At 35.6% G+C, this 17176-nt stretch overlaps 1 protein-coding gene across 1 annotated transcript in view; it reads left to right on the plus strand.

Moving 5' to 3' along the window:
* ipo11 (importin 11) overlaps positions 1 to 16812 on the plus strand; it is a 197257-nt gene extending 180445 nt beyond the window's left edge. Inside the window, exon 30 of the mRNA XM_077222607.1 lies at positions 15680 to 16812. Within this exon, the coding sequence (XP_077078722.1) occupies positions 15680 to 15844 (165 nt within the window). The 3' untranslated portion in view covers positions 15845 to 16812. The remainder of the gene's footprint in view (positions 1 to 15679) is intronic.
* Positions 16813 to 17176: the final 364 nt, after the last annotated feature.

Genomic DNA, 17176 nt, shown 5'->3' on the forward strand with positions numbered 1-17176 from the left:
TAAATTAGAACTCAAAATTGTGTTAGACAATCATCAGTAATGTATTCAGCTCAAGATTTCAGGTTTTTTTTGCAAATCACGTAAAAATACAATGATTATGAAATAATGACTGCTTTCTTCAGTCTGCCTATGAAAACTTTCAAGCCGGCCCTCATACCGTTAGTCTAAATAGATTATTATGTGATCGTTATCATAGCATAATAGTAATATGCTAATTTGGACTGGACAGCAAGGAAGAGAAAAATGACATGGGAAGAAAAGACATTCACACTGCTTTGGCAAAATGAAGAATAACATTTATAGTAGGACTTAAGTGGACATTGTCTTTTATATATTTTGCTTTTTAATGGACCAATGGCTGTTTTGTTGGGTATCAGTTCTCTTGTATGACCCTTGTAAGATTACTTGAAACTTTTTTCATTTGTTTACATGCCCTTGTGTCATTCCAAAACCACATATGCTACGATTGTTTTCTGTGGAATACCAAGTGAAAAACTTTGGGTTGTAGTTCTAGTCTTTTAAATACCATTCTGTATTTTCTGTAGTTCCATGCAACCATTTTAAAGGTCTTTGACCTTTTCCACACCTAAATGAAGAGCTCTCAGCATGTCTCAGACAGCTTAACCTTCAGTTTGTTGATAGGACCATACTGAGAACCCTCTCAAGCGTTCTCTACTCTCTTCTGTTTTCCGTGGCCACGCATTAGCGTCACTAGCATAACAGCACTCTGTCCTCTAGAGCTGCCTCTTAGGATTTAGCCAAGCTTCTCTTTCCTCAAGTGACTGAGAGGATCGTGTCAATGGTGCTTTGAGTCAAGCTGATAAGTGGTGTCGGACACATTTTTGCTTCATTTATTGGAAGCATCATGCAAGGCTGATCTCTTTCTTGTGTTTCTCACATTTTCAATTTACAGGGTGTGTTTAATTCATTGGTGATCCAGTCTCTGGTATCCAGTAAGCAGCTCTCAGCAGAGTGTTTCCACTAGAGTCACGATTGACTCTTAATCTCAGATTGCCCCATAGGAAGTTTTCCTGCAATTGGCAAATAAGCATTAGCTTAAAATGCATCTGCCATCTTGTTAGTCACGTGATCTACCAGCGTCAGTTGTGTCGCTTTCTCTGCCATTCATAAATCCTCACCCGTGGCCTCATGGAATAGTGGCGAATGCGCACTTCAGAATCTAGGCGGAAGTAATGGGTCATTCAGGGATTTTTCACCTACTGTTTTCGCCTCGCTGTCTGAACCCCGGCTAAAGTCGCAGAATCTAATTATGAGATAAAGAGCATCAAAGTCATAGCCATAAAAATGACGAAAACAGGTCATTTGTGTTTATTACTGTAAAAATATGATAGATTATACCAAGGGCTTTGAGATACAGTACCAAATTTTTCATTTATAACATGATAAATATTGAAAATGATAATTTTATTGACACTACGTTTTATTATTTTGTGCAAAAAAATACCAGAAGTTAGCTTCCTAAACATTGATTTCAGTTGTCTCTGGGTTTACTTTCAGCACAGAAGCACCTGCTGAATCTTGCATCATTCGGTTCAGAAACATCTTTTCTACAATTATAAATTGCAAACAGACCTTAATATCAATCCGCACGAGCGACAATCATGGCTGTCTCAGTGATGACTAGAGCTGTGAATATAATCGTTTTTTATAATCGTTAGGGTAAATAAAGAACGCATATTATATATTAATAAAAAAGTTGTGTATGTCCTTCAGAAGTAAAGCACTTGCGTCTGATGTTTCGGTTTCAAATCAAGCTCTTATATGCTCCTCCCTATTCGTTTCAAATGTTCACGCTTTTTGGACATGCACATTGTAATAAATAGACTTGTTTTACAAAACTTAAAAAAAATTCCTGTAAATGTGTCATATATCACTGAAAATGGGAGAAGCTCAGCTTTAATACGGTATATGGCACATAGTCAGGATAATTCTGGTTAAAATGTGTAGCAGATTTAAAAAATAAGCTTGTTTTTACATTGGAATTTCTCAAAAACATGATTTTCTGAGCCAAAAGTTCAGCAAATCCTTGACATGGTCTTACTCAGTCAATATTAAAGATATCAAGGTTATATTTTCACAGAATGTTCTTTACATTATGTAGGAGGATTTTATGGAGAAAGCGGTGAATCACAAAAAATATATATTTTTGCTGGGTTTTCCCAGTTTCACAGGGTCACAGATTATATAGTAGGGAGTTATTTAATTTTGGGCACAGAACAGAAATAGAGGGTTGAGATAAGGGAGACGTTTAAAATGTGCTCTGTTGGTGTGCCTCCAGGAGCAGAGCCGGGGAACACTGTGCTAAATGGCTTATGGGGGAGAACAGTGTGATATTTTTTTGTCATGTGACATCATTTATTTGTTTATTTATTCAAATTTATTTTTTATTTGTGACAATTTTTTTTTTAGATTTAAATATACATTTAAATATACATTTTTTTAGAAAGTTGTCATCTCAATCTAGCTAAGAGTGTATAATGTTTGTCATGACAATCAATTTATTTTTATTTTATTTGATGTATTTTTACATTTAGTTTCTGATTCCTAAGGTCCTGTATTATAGATTTTTTTATTCACATATATTTTATTTTATTTGGAATATTTTTAGATGCTTTTTTGTTTAAGTCCTGTGTTATAGATGCTTCTAATTTCAGCAGACATGCTGAAATATGATTAGGCTTAATAGCTTTACAATTTAAGTTCAAATTGGCACCACTTGCCCCACGATCACGTACCTAATTGATAAACAATTAGTTCTATCCACTTTTTCTTTCAGTTCAAGTAATTATTTTCAGTCTGTAATCTTTTTTCTGTACTAGAAGAGTTTTTTTGTTGGCTGCTACCGTGCCAAAAATGCTAATTTTGATCTTTCGTAATCTCCTGCTTCATGGGTATATTTAGTCTGGAGAAATTTCAAATAACGGTGTTAAATCTTGAATGTTAACTTCATCTAGACCTTTGTAATGGCCTGATTAGCTTTTTCCCTCTGTAAAGCACAGTTGTGGGGAGAGGAAATATTATCCAGATTATATGTTATGATATGCTGAGTTCATTTTGACAGTAAATCTCTTCGGAGAAGTGATATCAATTTCTAATGGTTGAAGAGAGAAGCATCTATCTTTTGTAAGTTGTTTATTTCTTTTTGCTGTTTTTTTTTTTCAGACAATTTGGTAGTATCATTTAGAAATGAGTGTTGCATATAAGATGTCAGACTTGAAGTTTCTCTCTTCTGATCGGACAGTTAAAGTGAAACGGGATGGTATTTGATGTACCCTTGTTTTACAGTGTGCAATATTGCTTTAATAGCCAGACTTCTGCTTAAACAGACAATTTGATTAGCAGTGGGATTAAAGCTAATCAATACAGGGATACAGTTTTATTGCACAATGGGTAAAATTGCTAATACTTTGTCATTCATCTCTCAGCTGTCATGCAGGTTTAAACCACCAAGACAATTTGCAGTTTTTATTTTAGTGAACCAGAATTGCAGTCTCCCATGTGATTTTAGCAGGGGCCGGATTCACTTAAATCTAAATTTATTCTAAGACGTTTGTAAGATTGTTCCTAAGTGCTTTTCTCAAAAAAAAATATATATTTTTTTTAGATTCCAGTCTAAGACTTTCTGATCAGCTGAAAAAACAGCTCAATAACCGTCTTTTTGCACTGCCTGCAAATTACCATAATAATCATAAGCATGCACACTATTTTTGTCGCAACTGGCTTGATGGGATTTCAGCACTTGTCATTGTGTTTTTAATGGGCAGTGAATTTTAAATATTTTTTAAAGGGCCTGTCTTGTGTTTGTACCGTTACTTTGCACTCTGTTTTTCTTGCATCTTCTTCACGTCATGGGTAAACATGATCGATCATTGTTTACATTGTCAATAATTGTTGTCATAGTTCAAGAGTCTTCAGAGTACTCATGCACATCCCTAGTAACAGTAATATGTGTATCTTATGTAGCTACAGCTAGTGTTATGTTGCAATTCAATAAACATCTTACACTATGTCCTAATCAGGCGCGATGCAACGGTGCAACATGCGATAACAGGTATATATATAATCAAAGTTTTTGTCCCAATCAGATGTGACACGATACGTGACGATTCTATTTTACAAATGGTTTTGAAATAGAAATTTCTACAACATTTCTGCTGGAACAACAACATACAATGATAATCTCAGGTACTGTTATATTATAGCTATAATTCACCTCAGATCTTGAAAATAAATTAAAGGAGTATTTAAGGTTCAAGCTCAATGTGAACAAACACATGTATTCTATGACAAAGACTGTTTTAGTCACTCAGTACTGTATTTATTTTTAAAAATGTTAAGATAGATCCTCACACTGTCTGCAAAACCTTGTACGTCTAGTCATAGCCATATACATCAGTTATATACATCTAAAATAACACAAGATTGTGCGACCACATGGCTATAATAAACTCTGTAATCTGTAAGTTAGTCGTAATGCGGCTGTTCTAATGACTGAAAAAACACAAATCTCCAACATTCGCTGGAGAAAAACCTCATAACTCCATCTGATTGATTTTGGAAAAATGTTAATATGAAAGATGCAAGTGTCTTACCATACATAGACTACAATAAAACTTGTTTAAAGCTGCAGTCGGCAATTCTGGCAGATTGAGTGGACTTTTTACAACTCTCATGACCCTCCCCACTATCAACGAATACCCTCCCACCGAGTTTGTGCTCGTCAGTGCGTGTGCAACAGATTTTCTGTGAACGCGCCCGTCTCATTAGCATCCATCAACGCCATGGAGTATTTGGAGCTAACGTTAGTCAGATAGCACATACAATAACAGCAGCTTTACTACTGTTCTTACTCTCGTAAGAAAGATAGAGTAGCATTGATTCTTCCAAAAAGCCGAACTTTATCCCTTCATCTGGACATGTTTATCCACCTAACGTTACGTTCACACGGATTTCGGTGCAAACAAAGCTAACGAACCTGCCCAACAAGTGCTAACGTTAGCTATCCATACCAACACATTTGGGCAAACATACTTAGATTACTAACATAACGCTAAGAAATAAAGTAACTGGTCAATAAAGCACAATTACCTGTCGAGAAGAAATGTTGCAAGCTCTGCATCCAGCTTGAACCCAATTAAATCACGTAAATCTCTCCACCTTTCAAATGCCTATCCGATGTTGAGCCTGGTTTTATTACGGGCACGTTCGCTTTCTTTCTTTTCAGCAGGTGTTCTCTTTTCCTGTGTTGTTTTTGACCTCCTAACTCTTGAGGTTAACCCGAGGAATTGGAATCTTTTCCGCCATCACTCTTCCTTACTGCGCGAACTTCAGGCGTGTGCATGTGATTGTAACGTGCGCGAAGGGTGGCGTGTGCACGACCTGTGATCGACAGTCAGATCTCACACCCCCCTGCGCTGATTGGAGCCGATGATCCGGGAGCGGTGGATTTTTGCAAAACAAATAACACACTCCAGGTGGAGTTAGAAGCTCAGGTTTTTTTTCTAAAACCACTTTATTTATGTTGTTCTGTCGGATTGTAGTGTCGATTTCACTGAATATGATCAAAAAAATGTTGCCGACAGCAGCTTTAATTATTTAAAAAGGTTACAGATTACAGTTATTTTTTCCATTAACTGAATAGTATCGGTTCTAACCACACTAAATAGCAAATATTTCTGGTTTCAAAATGCGCACCACGCTGTATATAACCTGAAATTCATTTTCACTTAAATAGTAATGCTTTTACGTTTGATGACATATCCTCGGGAAAAACTCCTGAGATCCAAAAGCTAATGCCAGTGCATTGCCAACGTGACTTACCTATGATGACTAGGCCGTAATATTTAAATTCATGATTGGTTGACTGCTAAATTAAAATTAAGAATTTTAGTCATAAGAATGTTTTGTGAATCCATCATCAATGTTGTCAATTCAGCTTAAATGGATACAATTTATAACAGCCTCATGACATGAGATTTAATTTTTTTTTAATTCAGCATAGCTGCAATTCAGGGTTTGTCATTGACCCCATGTTAAACATAGATACAACATTGTGAAAAGCAGTTTCCTCTCTAAAGGCTTTAAGACTACAGCAGCCTTTCACTTGGAGAATTCCCTTCATTATTAAATGATCCGGTGCTGTGACACGTCTGTCAACGGGAGATATTAAAGTCACTGGCCCGGGTAGGGCCACCCGCTTCTCCTTTCCCTTCTGTGTGACCCAACAGATTAAAAAAAAAAAGCCCTTGCTTGCCAAGAACACGGAAAAAGACAATGTAGCTCACAGAAGAGGATGATGGTTGATTCTGAATGACTGAATGCACAATTTGTATGGGAAAGCACCCCTCTCATTTAGTCCACGGCTTCTTTGAGTGACTTGATGAGGCTTAAAACTCTAATTAGAAATTCATGAAGCATGGCTCCATCTCTTTGATCCACTCCCTCATTACCAGCCCAGTAAAGTGGATGCAAAGCACACCATTAATATCATTTAGAGTCTATTTTAAGAGCCTGAGGAAGTGCAGAGTAAGCAAACGTGGGCTTAACCTTTCAGACAACTTTGTACGGTAAGGCAGGATTTATTGGCAACTCGGGAAGTAAATTACAGCTGCCCCATCATCCCTGAATATGTTGATCTACGTAAACAGTGAGGCTGACTTTTCCTTTCGGAAAATGGATTTATGGATTGGCTTTAAATACCTTACAGTACTAGTCAGTACAGGAATAGTCAGTGGCCATACAATTGGCTGTAAGGTTTAAACCAAAGGGCAGAGTGCCCTGATATAGTTTCGTTTGTGCAATACCGATCATATTTTTTTTGAATAAATTAATAAATTATTTCTTGTAAATAAGACAGTGAATTTTGAATATTGAAATAATATACATTTAGTAAAATACCAATACATATATATTAACATATTTATATAATATTGCATAATAAAAAAGCTATACATATATGGCCAATTGTTTTTTTTGGCTCGACTCCTGAAGGTCATGCTCTTGGGAAATGCCTTCGAAATTGCAGAAATTGCTCAAGGACATTACATGCAGATGAAGCTATGCATAATAAAAAGGTGTTGTAATCTCCATTTTGGTTATTTTTGGGAGGAGACAGAATGGGAATGAAAGTTTGTACATGAACAAATGGTAACTTGTTTTTCATAAACTGAACAAGTATTTGTAGATTATACAGTGGGGGCGGGGGTATACATTTTGAAACTTGCGTATGCAAAATCTGCAGCAGAGATTTTAATGCATGAGGTCCCAGGACCATTTGAATAAACATTGATTTATATGTAGCGTATTAGAGACTGAGATTTGAGATTGTGTTGGACACCAGATGGTACTGCAGTGATTGTCTGATAGCTGAGATGTCTTTTCTTTTGTGGAGTAGACACTTGATGGCTATATGAGAGAGAGCCCATAATATGATTTTCTCTAATGGCTTTTCTTTTACAAATGTACATAAATGATTTTGTTTTTGTTGTTTTTCCTGAGACTGACAAATGACAATCCTCTTTTACGTTCGAAGTATAACTGTTGCTTAAATCTTCTTCATCTTGTGCACCCCCACAGCCTCATCAGTACCCTTTCATGGACACCAAACCAAAAATATCTTCCTATTAATACTCTTACTACTATTGCTACTACTGTTATTTATCATTTGTTTTACAAACATTAATGAGAAAATAAGGTCTTTTTTTTTATTCTTAAAGTGTGAAAAGTGTCACATTGGGCTTCATTTATGAAAAATGAGCTGAATAATTTCCTGTGGATATACGTAAAACTATTCTTGCTTTAATGATTTGCACAGAAATGCATATAGTCTTTCATGAATATGGCACATTATTTTTCTTACGTTAGAAAGAAACTGAAAAAAAATCATGACAGTTTTAATCTGATAACTCTTATACAGATGACACTTGAAGAAACCTACCTGGAGAAAAGCTGTTTTAAACGCAAAGGATGGACACACCAAATATTCATTTGATATAGTTAATAGAAGTTAGTTGTTAAAGGGTTAGTTCACCCAAAAATGAAAATGATGTCATTAATGACTCACCCTCATGTCGCTCCAAGCCCGTAAGACCTCCGTTCATCTTCAGAACACAGTTTAAGATATTTTAGATTTAGTCCGAGAGCTTTTTGTCCCTCCATTGAAAATGTATGAACGGTATATTGTCCTTGTCCAGAAAGGAAATAAAGACATCATCAAAGTAGTCCATGTGACATCAGTGGGTTAGTTAGAATGTTTTGAAGCATCGGAAATACATTTTGGTCCAAAAATAACAAAAACTAGGACTTTATTCAGCATTGTATTGTCTTCCGGTTCTGTTGTGGATTGTGACAACACAATCACGCCCACTACACACGTGCTTTCATACCACAACATAAACACGAGACGAGAAGGAAACATTGGATCAGAATACCGTGACATTTCTAGCTATTATCAATTTTCTAACTTCCTGACTAATTTTCTGTTTAACATATTCTTGTGTTGTAGTGTTCTTAATGAAAGTTATTATACACTGTTACTGAGTAAATCTAGCTAAACTTGAAAGTTTATGTGTGGGATTCCCGGAGACAGTGGAAAATGAGATCAAGGGTTCAGTCAAGCTTAAATATAGATGACTGCCTTTACTTTTAAGTCAAGTTGAGATGGACTTTATTGGTATTTACACTTCTGGTCTTCAAAGTTTTTGACTTTATTCAGGAAAATCCTTTAAGAGTTCATGACGGCTCGAGCAGGATTTCTTCCAGAGGCCTCTCTGCTTTATAGTACTGGCTTGGCTCAGAATAATACTTCAAAGTTTATTTTTGGAGTGCCTTTTTCCTTAAACCAATCCTTGTTTTTCAACAAAATCCTTCAATTGTTCAAGGTCCTAGTGCTTCCTGTGTCTAACCTGTGCCACTGGGTTTCGGGTAAGCAGAATGATCCATGTCCTACAATAAGAAACCATTTTGAGGACTTCAGATTTCACTCCATAAACGAATTAATTTTTTTTAGAGATAATAACACCTTATGAAATTCAGGGTCTTTCTCCTGTGTGAGAGGATATTGTCCTCCGATCTGTATGTTTAGCTGCAGATGTGTGTGTTTTTTGTGTGTATCGCAATTGCATTCTAGTGATCTCACATCATTGCACTTCATTTCATCCACTCATAAAAGAATCTTCAGTTTGTTTTTATGCTACCAATGACAATGAACATGTCTATAATCCCTCAAAGCTCATGGATGCTGCTTTGAGTGAGTGGTGGGATTTGAAACCGCATTTTTTTTTTTAAGCAGTTGCAATTGATAGACGTATTGATTATGTTCCAAGGAAAGCATCAATGTTACATCGGATCACTGGAGAGATCTGATTTAGTCTTTGTACAATATTGTTTGACTACCAAGGTCACAAGCAGCACCATTTATCTATTGATTCCTATGTTTCAACTTTGATAACTATGAGGCCGTTCCTTAAAAGGCACCGCATGATGCACCTTTCCCCTGGTCATGGGCTAGTATTTTAGCTATTTTTACATTACCAGCAATATAGTTTTTCTTCTTTTTTTTCTACTAAATGGGGTACAATGGGCCTAACAAAAATATGCCTTTCACTGCTCCCGTAGTGTATGCTTGCAGAAAATATATATATACAGTATCAGATTTTATTGAACGTTGATGTAGCAACAGATTTTGTGTTAAAATAAATGGTTAAAAGTGGTTTGTTTGTTTAAAAATCTTATATATGTAAGTAAATGTATAAATGCAAGTTGGGCATTTTACCCCACATTCAGGGTAAAAGGCACAAAGTATTGATAGAAACAATTACATTTTTTAATAATGTTGAAGTTATTTAAGTTACTTGTTAAACAAACACTATAGCAACGTTTACACTATTTTCGGTTTATTTTGATAAATAAAAATAATAAATTTTTGTTCAAATTAATATACTGTCATTAAAATATTTATTTAAAAAATACAGAAACAAAATTATTTAAAAAAGTAAAGATTCCAAAAGCATTGAAGGAGATCCCATAATAATTTAATAAAGCTTTACAGTAGTAACTAATACATATATTTTGTTATATGATATGATTAATATCATATTTTTAAATATGATGGTTTCATTATAAATATGGTGATTATCTCTAAGGTGGACACCCAACTTAATATGGGATATTTCCCATCTAAATCTAACCATGTCATATCAACAAATGGAAAAGTCAGCCAGCTATCATCAGCTTATCATGTTAATTATTGTGCCTTTACTCCCAGTACAATAATTTTACATATTCTTCCATCATTGAAAAACTGTTGCTTTAATTACACTGAACAAAACTGAAAATCATTAACAAGACATTTGTCTCAAAATATAGACTTTAATTTTATCGATTCTCAATTGCTACATAAAAACATTACATTTTTGATCAAATTAGCACAGAATCAACTTTTCGTTGCCGTCCGGGAACGCGTCAAGGATCAGACAAATCATGCATCATCATAAGCGGTTGTTAAGAAAAGTGCTCAGCTGAATTTGTTTTTCATCGAAGAGATTTTATTTATTTTATTTAAATGAGAATAGTCAAATATGGTGCTGCGGTGGGCAAGTGATGTAACCGGTGTGCGCCTAAACACTGTGTAACACCGACTATCGCAGCATGCCTAATACAAAGATGCGTAATATGGCGGAATAAGTCCCGCCTTTTAAATTAAAGGCGGGAATATTTAATTAAATTAAATATTTAATTATTTTAAATAAAATGATTAAAAATAAAATAAAATTTCAATTCTGAGCACTTAGTGCTGCACATATATATATATATATATATATATATATATATATATATATATATATATATATATATGACTTTTACAGTACTTAGTACTCAGCACATTAGTATTTTCCCCCCAAAACATTTTCCAAACATTCCCTTTGCCATTAATTGTAATAATCCAGGGAGATTATTACAATTATATTGACACAGAGATCTGGTCTCATCATCATAGAGTCTGTCTGGGATTACTCAAAGAAACAGAAAAAAACTGAGACAGACTAAATCCAGAAGAACTTTGGCAACAATTCAAGTTAGTGGTGGGGATCTTTCAGCGACTTCAATGCAGATTACATCAGTCAATTAAAAAAGGCTGATTGAATGAAACAAGGTTTTGAATGAGGAGGTTATTTGAACTTTTCACACCATTTTGAGCGAGGCTAAACTGAAAAGCGACGTGGCTCGGGTTACGCTGAATCTGAAGCTTCACTTCATAGAGATCAATGCATTGACCTGGGCTGACGTCTGTCATGTGAAATCCCCTTAACTATTGAAAGGATGCCACTACAAAAATATTGTCAGTGCATTATATTATCAGTGTACACTGACATGGCAAATTGATTTATTATTTTTACTAAATTGTTACTTGACCTAGAGAAAGAAAGCTATACCAGACGCAGGTAATCACACGCTCTCTCTCATAATACTCTACTCAGTAATACTATACACTATTAACTAAAGCAGCCCATTTTTTGTTTCTAGTTCTAAAGTGACATTTTCGATTTAGCAACGGATGCTCTGGCTCAACTATTAAACTGTCAACTTGAGATTTGAAAACGTGGTTAAAGAAAGTGGTTCCGCACACATGAGGGTTTTTTAACCCACTCCATGATTGTTACTTATTTAAGTACTTAAATACATTCGATGTGGCTCTATATCAGCACGGCTGTGATTGTCTAAGGCCGAATCAAGCCGTGACTACGAGTGTGGGATCACTTTTACACTTTTAATCAAACGTTGAGCTGCACACTTCACAGACACAAGGTTCTTTGCTTCCACATCCTGCATGATGTCAGAATCGTGAAAAAAGAATCCTACAAAATGATTGGGGGCACAAATGAGCATGACACTTCTGATCTGGTGGTTGGGAATCAGATGAATCAGTGATCAAACATCTCAGGAGAAGATGTGAGCACTGGGGCTAAGCTTTCTTTGCAAATGTCTCAGGGAGGGTAAATGTTGAGTCTTGTGTTTTACACCAATATTATGTGGAGAGAGAGACTCTGTGTTAGATATTTGTCATATTTAACCTTTTTGGAGGATATTACAGTTTGCAGATGCTGGCATTTGAAATCATTAAATACAAAAGTACTGCAGAAAATTACTTTTTGTTCCTCTTTTATTTTTACTTTTATTGCCAGAGTTAATTTAGTGTGAATTATAAGTATAATCACCAAAGATCACAGCTGGCATTGTTAATGCTCATCACATTGACAGATGTGCGCTCCATGACGCATCTTAATGTTTTTTAAATAAACGTATAATGTTTTAATGCGATGTTTATGCAATATTTACAACTATAACATTGCTGTTGAGGTTTACTGAAAGCATTTACTTACACTTTTCCAGTCATTTGATGCATAGTAGAGCCTAAAACATAAAATTAATATATATGCAGCGATGCTAATTCTCTCTCTCTCTCTCTCTCTCTCTCTCTCTCTCTCTCTCTCTCTCTCTCTCTCTCTCTCTCTCTCTCTCTCTCTCTCTCTCTCTCTCTCTCTCTCTCTCTCTCTCTCTCTCTCTCTCTCTCTCTCTCTCTCTCTCTCTCTCTCTCTCTCTCTCTCATTCTATCACTCTCTCCATGTCCCTCCCCCTTCATTAGCAGAGCATTATTTATATCTTACATTGTGGTATTCAAGGGCATTACAGTTTGACACTGTACGAGTGCAGTGATAACGTTACATCATTAAAAATGTAACGAATTATTAAAGCCTTTACCCTCTGAAACATGATCTAATTTTAAAATTGATGACAACTTGACTGGTCATACCCCTAAAAATATGCAAGTAATATTCCATAGATAGTTTGAGTCATTTTATCAATAAATCCTAATAATGTATTATTTTCCTGTGTATGACAAAGAACGTGTGACTCTGCTTTGTCTATGCAATGGAAAGCAAAGTTAATTAATGAATTCATCTTAATGAGGGTTGAGACGTCAGGAGTTAAGTCACATTTGATCTGATCAATCCCTTTTATTACACCAAGAAAATTCCTTCACAATTGTCTGATGACTTCTCAATGTTTCGGTGGCCAACAAATGTGCTGAACAGATATAGATATTGTGTAGATTTAACTTATTAAAAGGGAGAATAGAAAACAATTCTTAGGATCATGTTCCAGCATCGACAGGGTTTTGCACCTTTATTTCTTTATATCCACAAATCTTACAGTAAACACTTAAACACATTTATTTCTGTTCCTCTTCGAAGAGAATTACTCTTGGAATTGCTCCGTTTATTATTATTCCGCTTCTTCGAAATGAATCGCATTTTTGAGGGCATAAACCTGCTCAATCTCATGAAGAAACTTTGATAGTGCGTCAGAACTGGCAAAATTTACATCTGATATGGGTTTCAGAATTAGGTGTGGCAAAATGGTTCGATAGCGGCAAAATTTCAACGAAGCGCCCCTCCCACTACGTTTAACGGAGCTCGGACATGTACGAAATTAGTTACATACATGTGATGTCCAAATGCCTACAAAAAAGTTGCTTGGGCCGAAGTCCTAAACGCAACATGAAGTCAGACATTTTTAATTTTCTCTGATTTTTGTACAGTTTTTGCCGTTATTTTGCCATTTTAGCCTTATGATTTAGTGTGTTCTTAAGGCCTTTGCGATGCTAAATTGCGAAGACCTTGAGTTTTCATCAAAGGGCGTGTCCCTGGTGGCCTTACAAATTTCAGTGTTTTGCCACGAAACAGGAAGTTGCTGAAATGTCCAATCTGCCCCAAACTTAGCATGCAACTATAAATATGTTAAAACATGCTCGCAGCACTTAGCTAAGTGATAAAGCATGCTATTAATATAATTAAACAGCAAGTTGCTGTAACTTAGGCATGCATTGTCCAATCTTTCCCAAACTTAACAATATTCGGCTATAGTAATAGCGTCACCTGGCAACAGGCAGTGACGTTTAAAACTGTGATGCACTACTAGCAACATACTAAAATATGCCATTGAGTGCTAAACATGCTAGAAACATGCTAGAAACACTTAGCTGAGTACTAAACCATGCTATTATCGCCATGGATCAGGTCGTTGTTGTAAATCAAGCATACAATGTCTAATCTGCCCCAAACTTCACATGCTTGATAAGAAACCTGGCCTGAAGACATCTACATGACAAAATGTAGTTACAGTCATAGTGCTAAACAGCAGGAAGAGTGGCAAATACAATGACTTTGACGTAGTCCTCCTATATGTGGTGTGGGCGTCAGGTACTGGAGAAAATGATAGGAAAGCACCAACAAGTATACTAACGTTCGACTATGCCACCCGGAGTATACCAGGAACTACCAGCCCTACACAGGGGGCGCACAGGTTCGTTACCAGAAGTGGGTGAGCAGAGAGAAATAGGCCAGGGAGCACAAAAGATGAGGCAACTTTATTAATATACAAAAATTTAAAACAATTAATACATTACCATTTCAAGGGAAGTTACCATGTCGAGAAGAAACAAAAGAAACGACGCTTTACAAAACTACAATATACAAAAATGATCAATACAAAAAAACAGTACAAAACACCTTGACCTTAAAAAGACTTTTGTTTCAGGTTTTCATTTGTTTTTTTAGCATATGTTTTTGTTGTTGTCATTTTACTTTGTGTTTTCAGACTTTTAGACATTTTATTATCCATCATTCTGATGCTGTATATTGTATTTCATATATTTTTATCCCCTTCTTTGTGACAGCTTTAAGTATTTTATTTCACTGCAGTTCCATGCCCTTATATTGAAGTAATCCATTCACACTTATAAACTAACTCTGCAATGGGCTGATTCTGAAAGCCTAGTTCTCTAGAATATATATCTTACACTGACATCCCATAACACACACACTTTATAAAGTGTGAGCTAGTGCCTGTTGTTCCAAGTATAAGATAAGGTCTAAAACTAAATCTTTTTTATTAAATAAAATACATTTTTATTAAAATACATTTTTTAAAGCTGTCGCACAGCATAGATTTGTGACAAACTATTGTTTTATAGCTACTGATAAACTTATTTCCCATGTATTAAATGAAAATATTATAAAAATTATGATAATTTACAGGGTTGAATCATTTAGCTTAAATTAAAAAGTAAAAATAACTTTGTAAGCAATGTTTCTGAAACACATTGTTTGTCGTCTCAAGTTTTCTTCCAGGAAAGTACACGTCACACTATTCCCTTATTTTAATAATTCCCGCCCAAGGCATATGCAAACAATTCGTAGTATGTTGAAATGTGTGATAATGGTAAGGGCCGTAATGATTTCTTTCATTTCATTGAATCATTTCATTTCATTGAATCGGTTGACCAATCGCAACATACTGGTCCAGCCCACCAATCAGAGTGCATTGCGCTTTTCAGAAAAAGGGGCTTCAGAGAGACTGGGACTAAAACCAAGCGTTACTGATAGACTGGGAATAGAGGTGCTGCAATAATGCAAAATATGTGAAAAAAGTGTTTTCGAACATTCAAGTATGAAACTCTATTACAGTAGACCTCAAAAACTAAATCAAGACTTTGTAAAATGGCATAATATGGCCTCTTTAAGAAAAAATAAAAGTAATGGGGCACCAGAGTTCATTTGCTATCCTTATACTAAGTTTTTTTTTGCTTCCTCTATAGCTGGCTCTTGAGGACCCTGTGCACAGCATCTCTCTTCAGCAGTTTGTCTATGAGAAGCTGAAGGCTCAGCAGATGTTGATGGGAGACCAGAGCTTCCAGGCTCTTATGGAGACGGTGGATACGGAGATTGTGCGACAGCTGCAAGAGTTTATCCAGGGCATGTAAGGATAAGATGACAGCAGACTGTTAAAACCAGTCCTGAGACCAGAGATGCCAACCTTTTAATGATACCCTAGAGAAAAGAGCTTCCATATTTTTTAAACACACTTTCTTTTGCTTCCTCAAACACACCTTTTTCAAAGTTTGAGACGGGGCAGAGAGGAAATCTACTCAGACTGAAAAAGAGACACTTTAAGAATGAATTAAATATTGTGATTTCAAGTTTTTGTAATGGGGTTTGAAAGAGTTTGAAAGCACCATTCAAAGGGCCCAAGCAGTGTTTACACTGAGTCTAGATATAAAAAGTTGTAATTTTTGTATTTATGTCAAATACACTGCATGACAACATTACTCTTTTTTTCCCTTGGGTGGCTTTTCCCAGTCACGTTTACTTCTAGATCAGTATATCAGGAACTACTGAAAAGTCATTAACATTTTGGATTGAAGATATTTTCATATCAGATACACATAATGGTAAATGAATGGATGTAAATGTTAAACTTCCCATTACTATTGCTGCTAATGCTCCAACACTGCACCTCTAATGTGAGGTTCACAGGAGATCAGAAGAACCAAATACATCAGTTTAATGAAACAAATGTCTATTTAAATCACAAGTACAGTGCAAATGTATGAGTGAATATTCTTACTGCCGTAGCAAGCTTTCTTTCTTTTTTAGGGACACGCAAGAAGTGCGTATACATTTATAGAATTTTTTTTGGTTGAAAAGGGGATATTAAGAAGCACAGTCATACAGAAGAACGACTGTCACTGTGAAATGAATTTTGAGTCTGAATAAAAGCCTTATGCTTTAAGCCTTATTTATCCACCACTAACACACCTGATATTGTATCTCACATCTGTAATGACATGCATATGTTACATTTTAGCACATTTCTCTCTAGTTTTATTTTCAAGTATGAGCCCTATTTTTTCATTGATGCAGCTTCAATAAAGTTCAGTACAGTCTGGAATCTCACTTTGTTAGCTTGCTTGTATAACCCCCAATGGTGGACATTTTCTGACTGCATGACCTAACCAAGAACGCCAATCAGGGACAGTCAGAGCTGAGCTTTTCAGTGTATTATTAAAAATAGCTCTAAAAATGAAATAAAGCACAAAAACAAAACTAAACGCACTTGAATTAAATAGTATGAATAGTTTTGGCCAGGCAGCTTCCAACAATCTCCCTTTTCCCATCATTTGAAAGCCCATACTTTCATGCTGATGTTTTAACCAGAAACAGGCCCTGGTGGCAAGATGTGTGAATCAGGTCAAATTAAATGTGACATTTCTTGAATTACTGTTATTATTTACGTCTCTCAATATCAGCCTCCG

This window comes from Siphateles boraxobius, unplaced genomic scaffold, assembly GCF_051911475.1.
Source record: "Siphateles boraxobius isolate OS27281-9 unplaced genomic scaffold, OSU_SipBor_1 9, whole genome shotgun sequence".
NCBI classification, from domain to species: domain Eukaryota; kingdom Metazoa; phylum Chordata; class Actinopteri; order Cypriniformes; family Leuciscidae; genus Siphateles; species Siphateles boraxobius.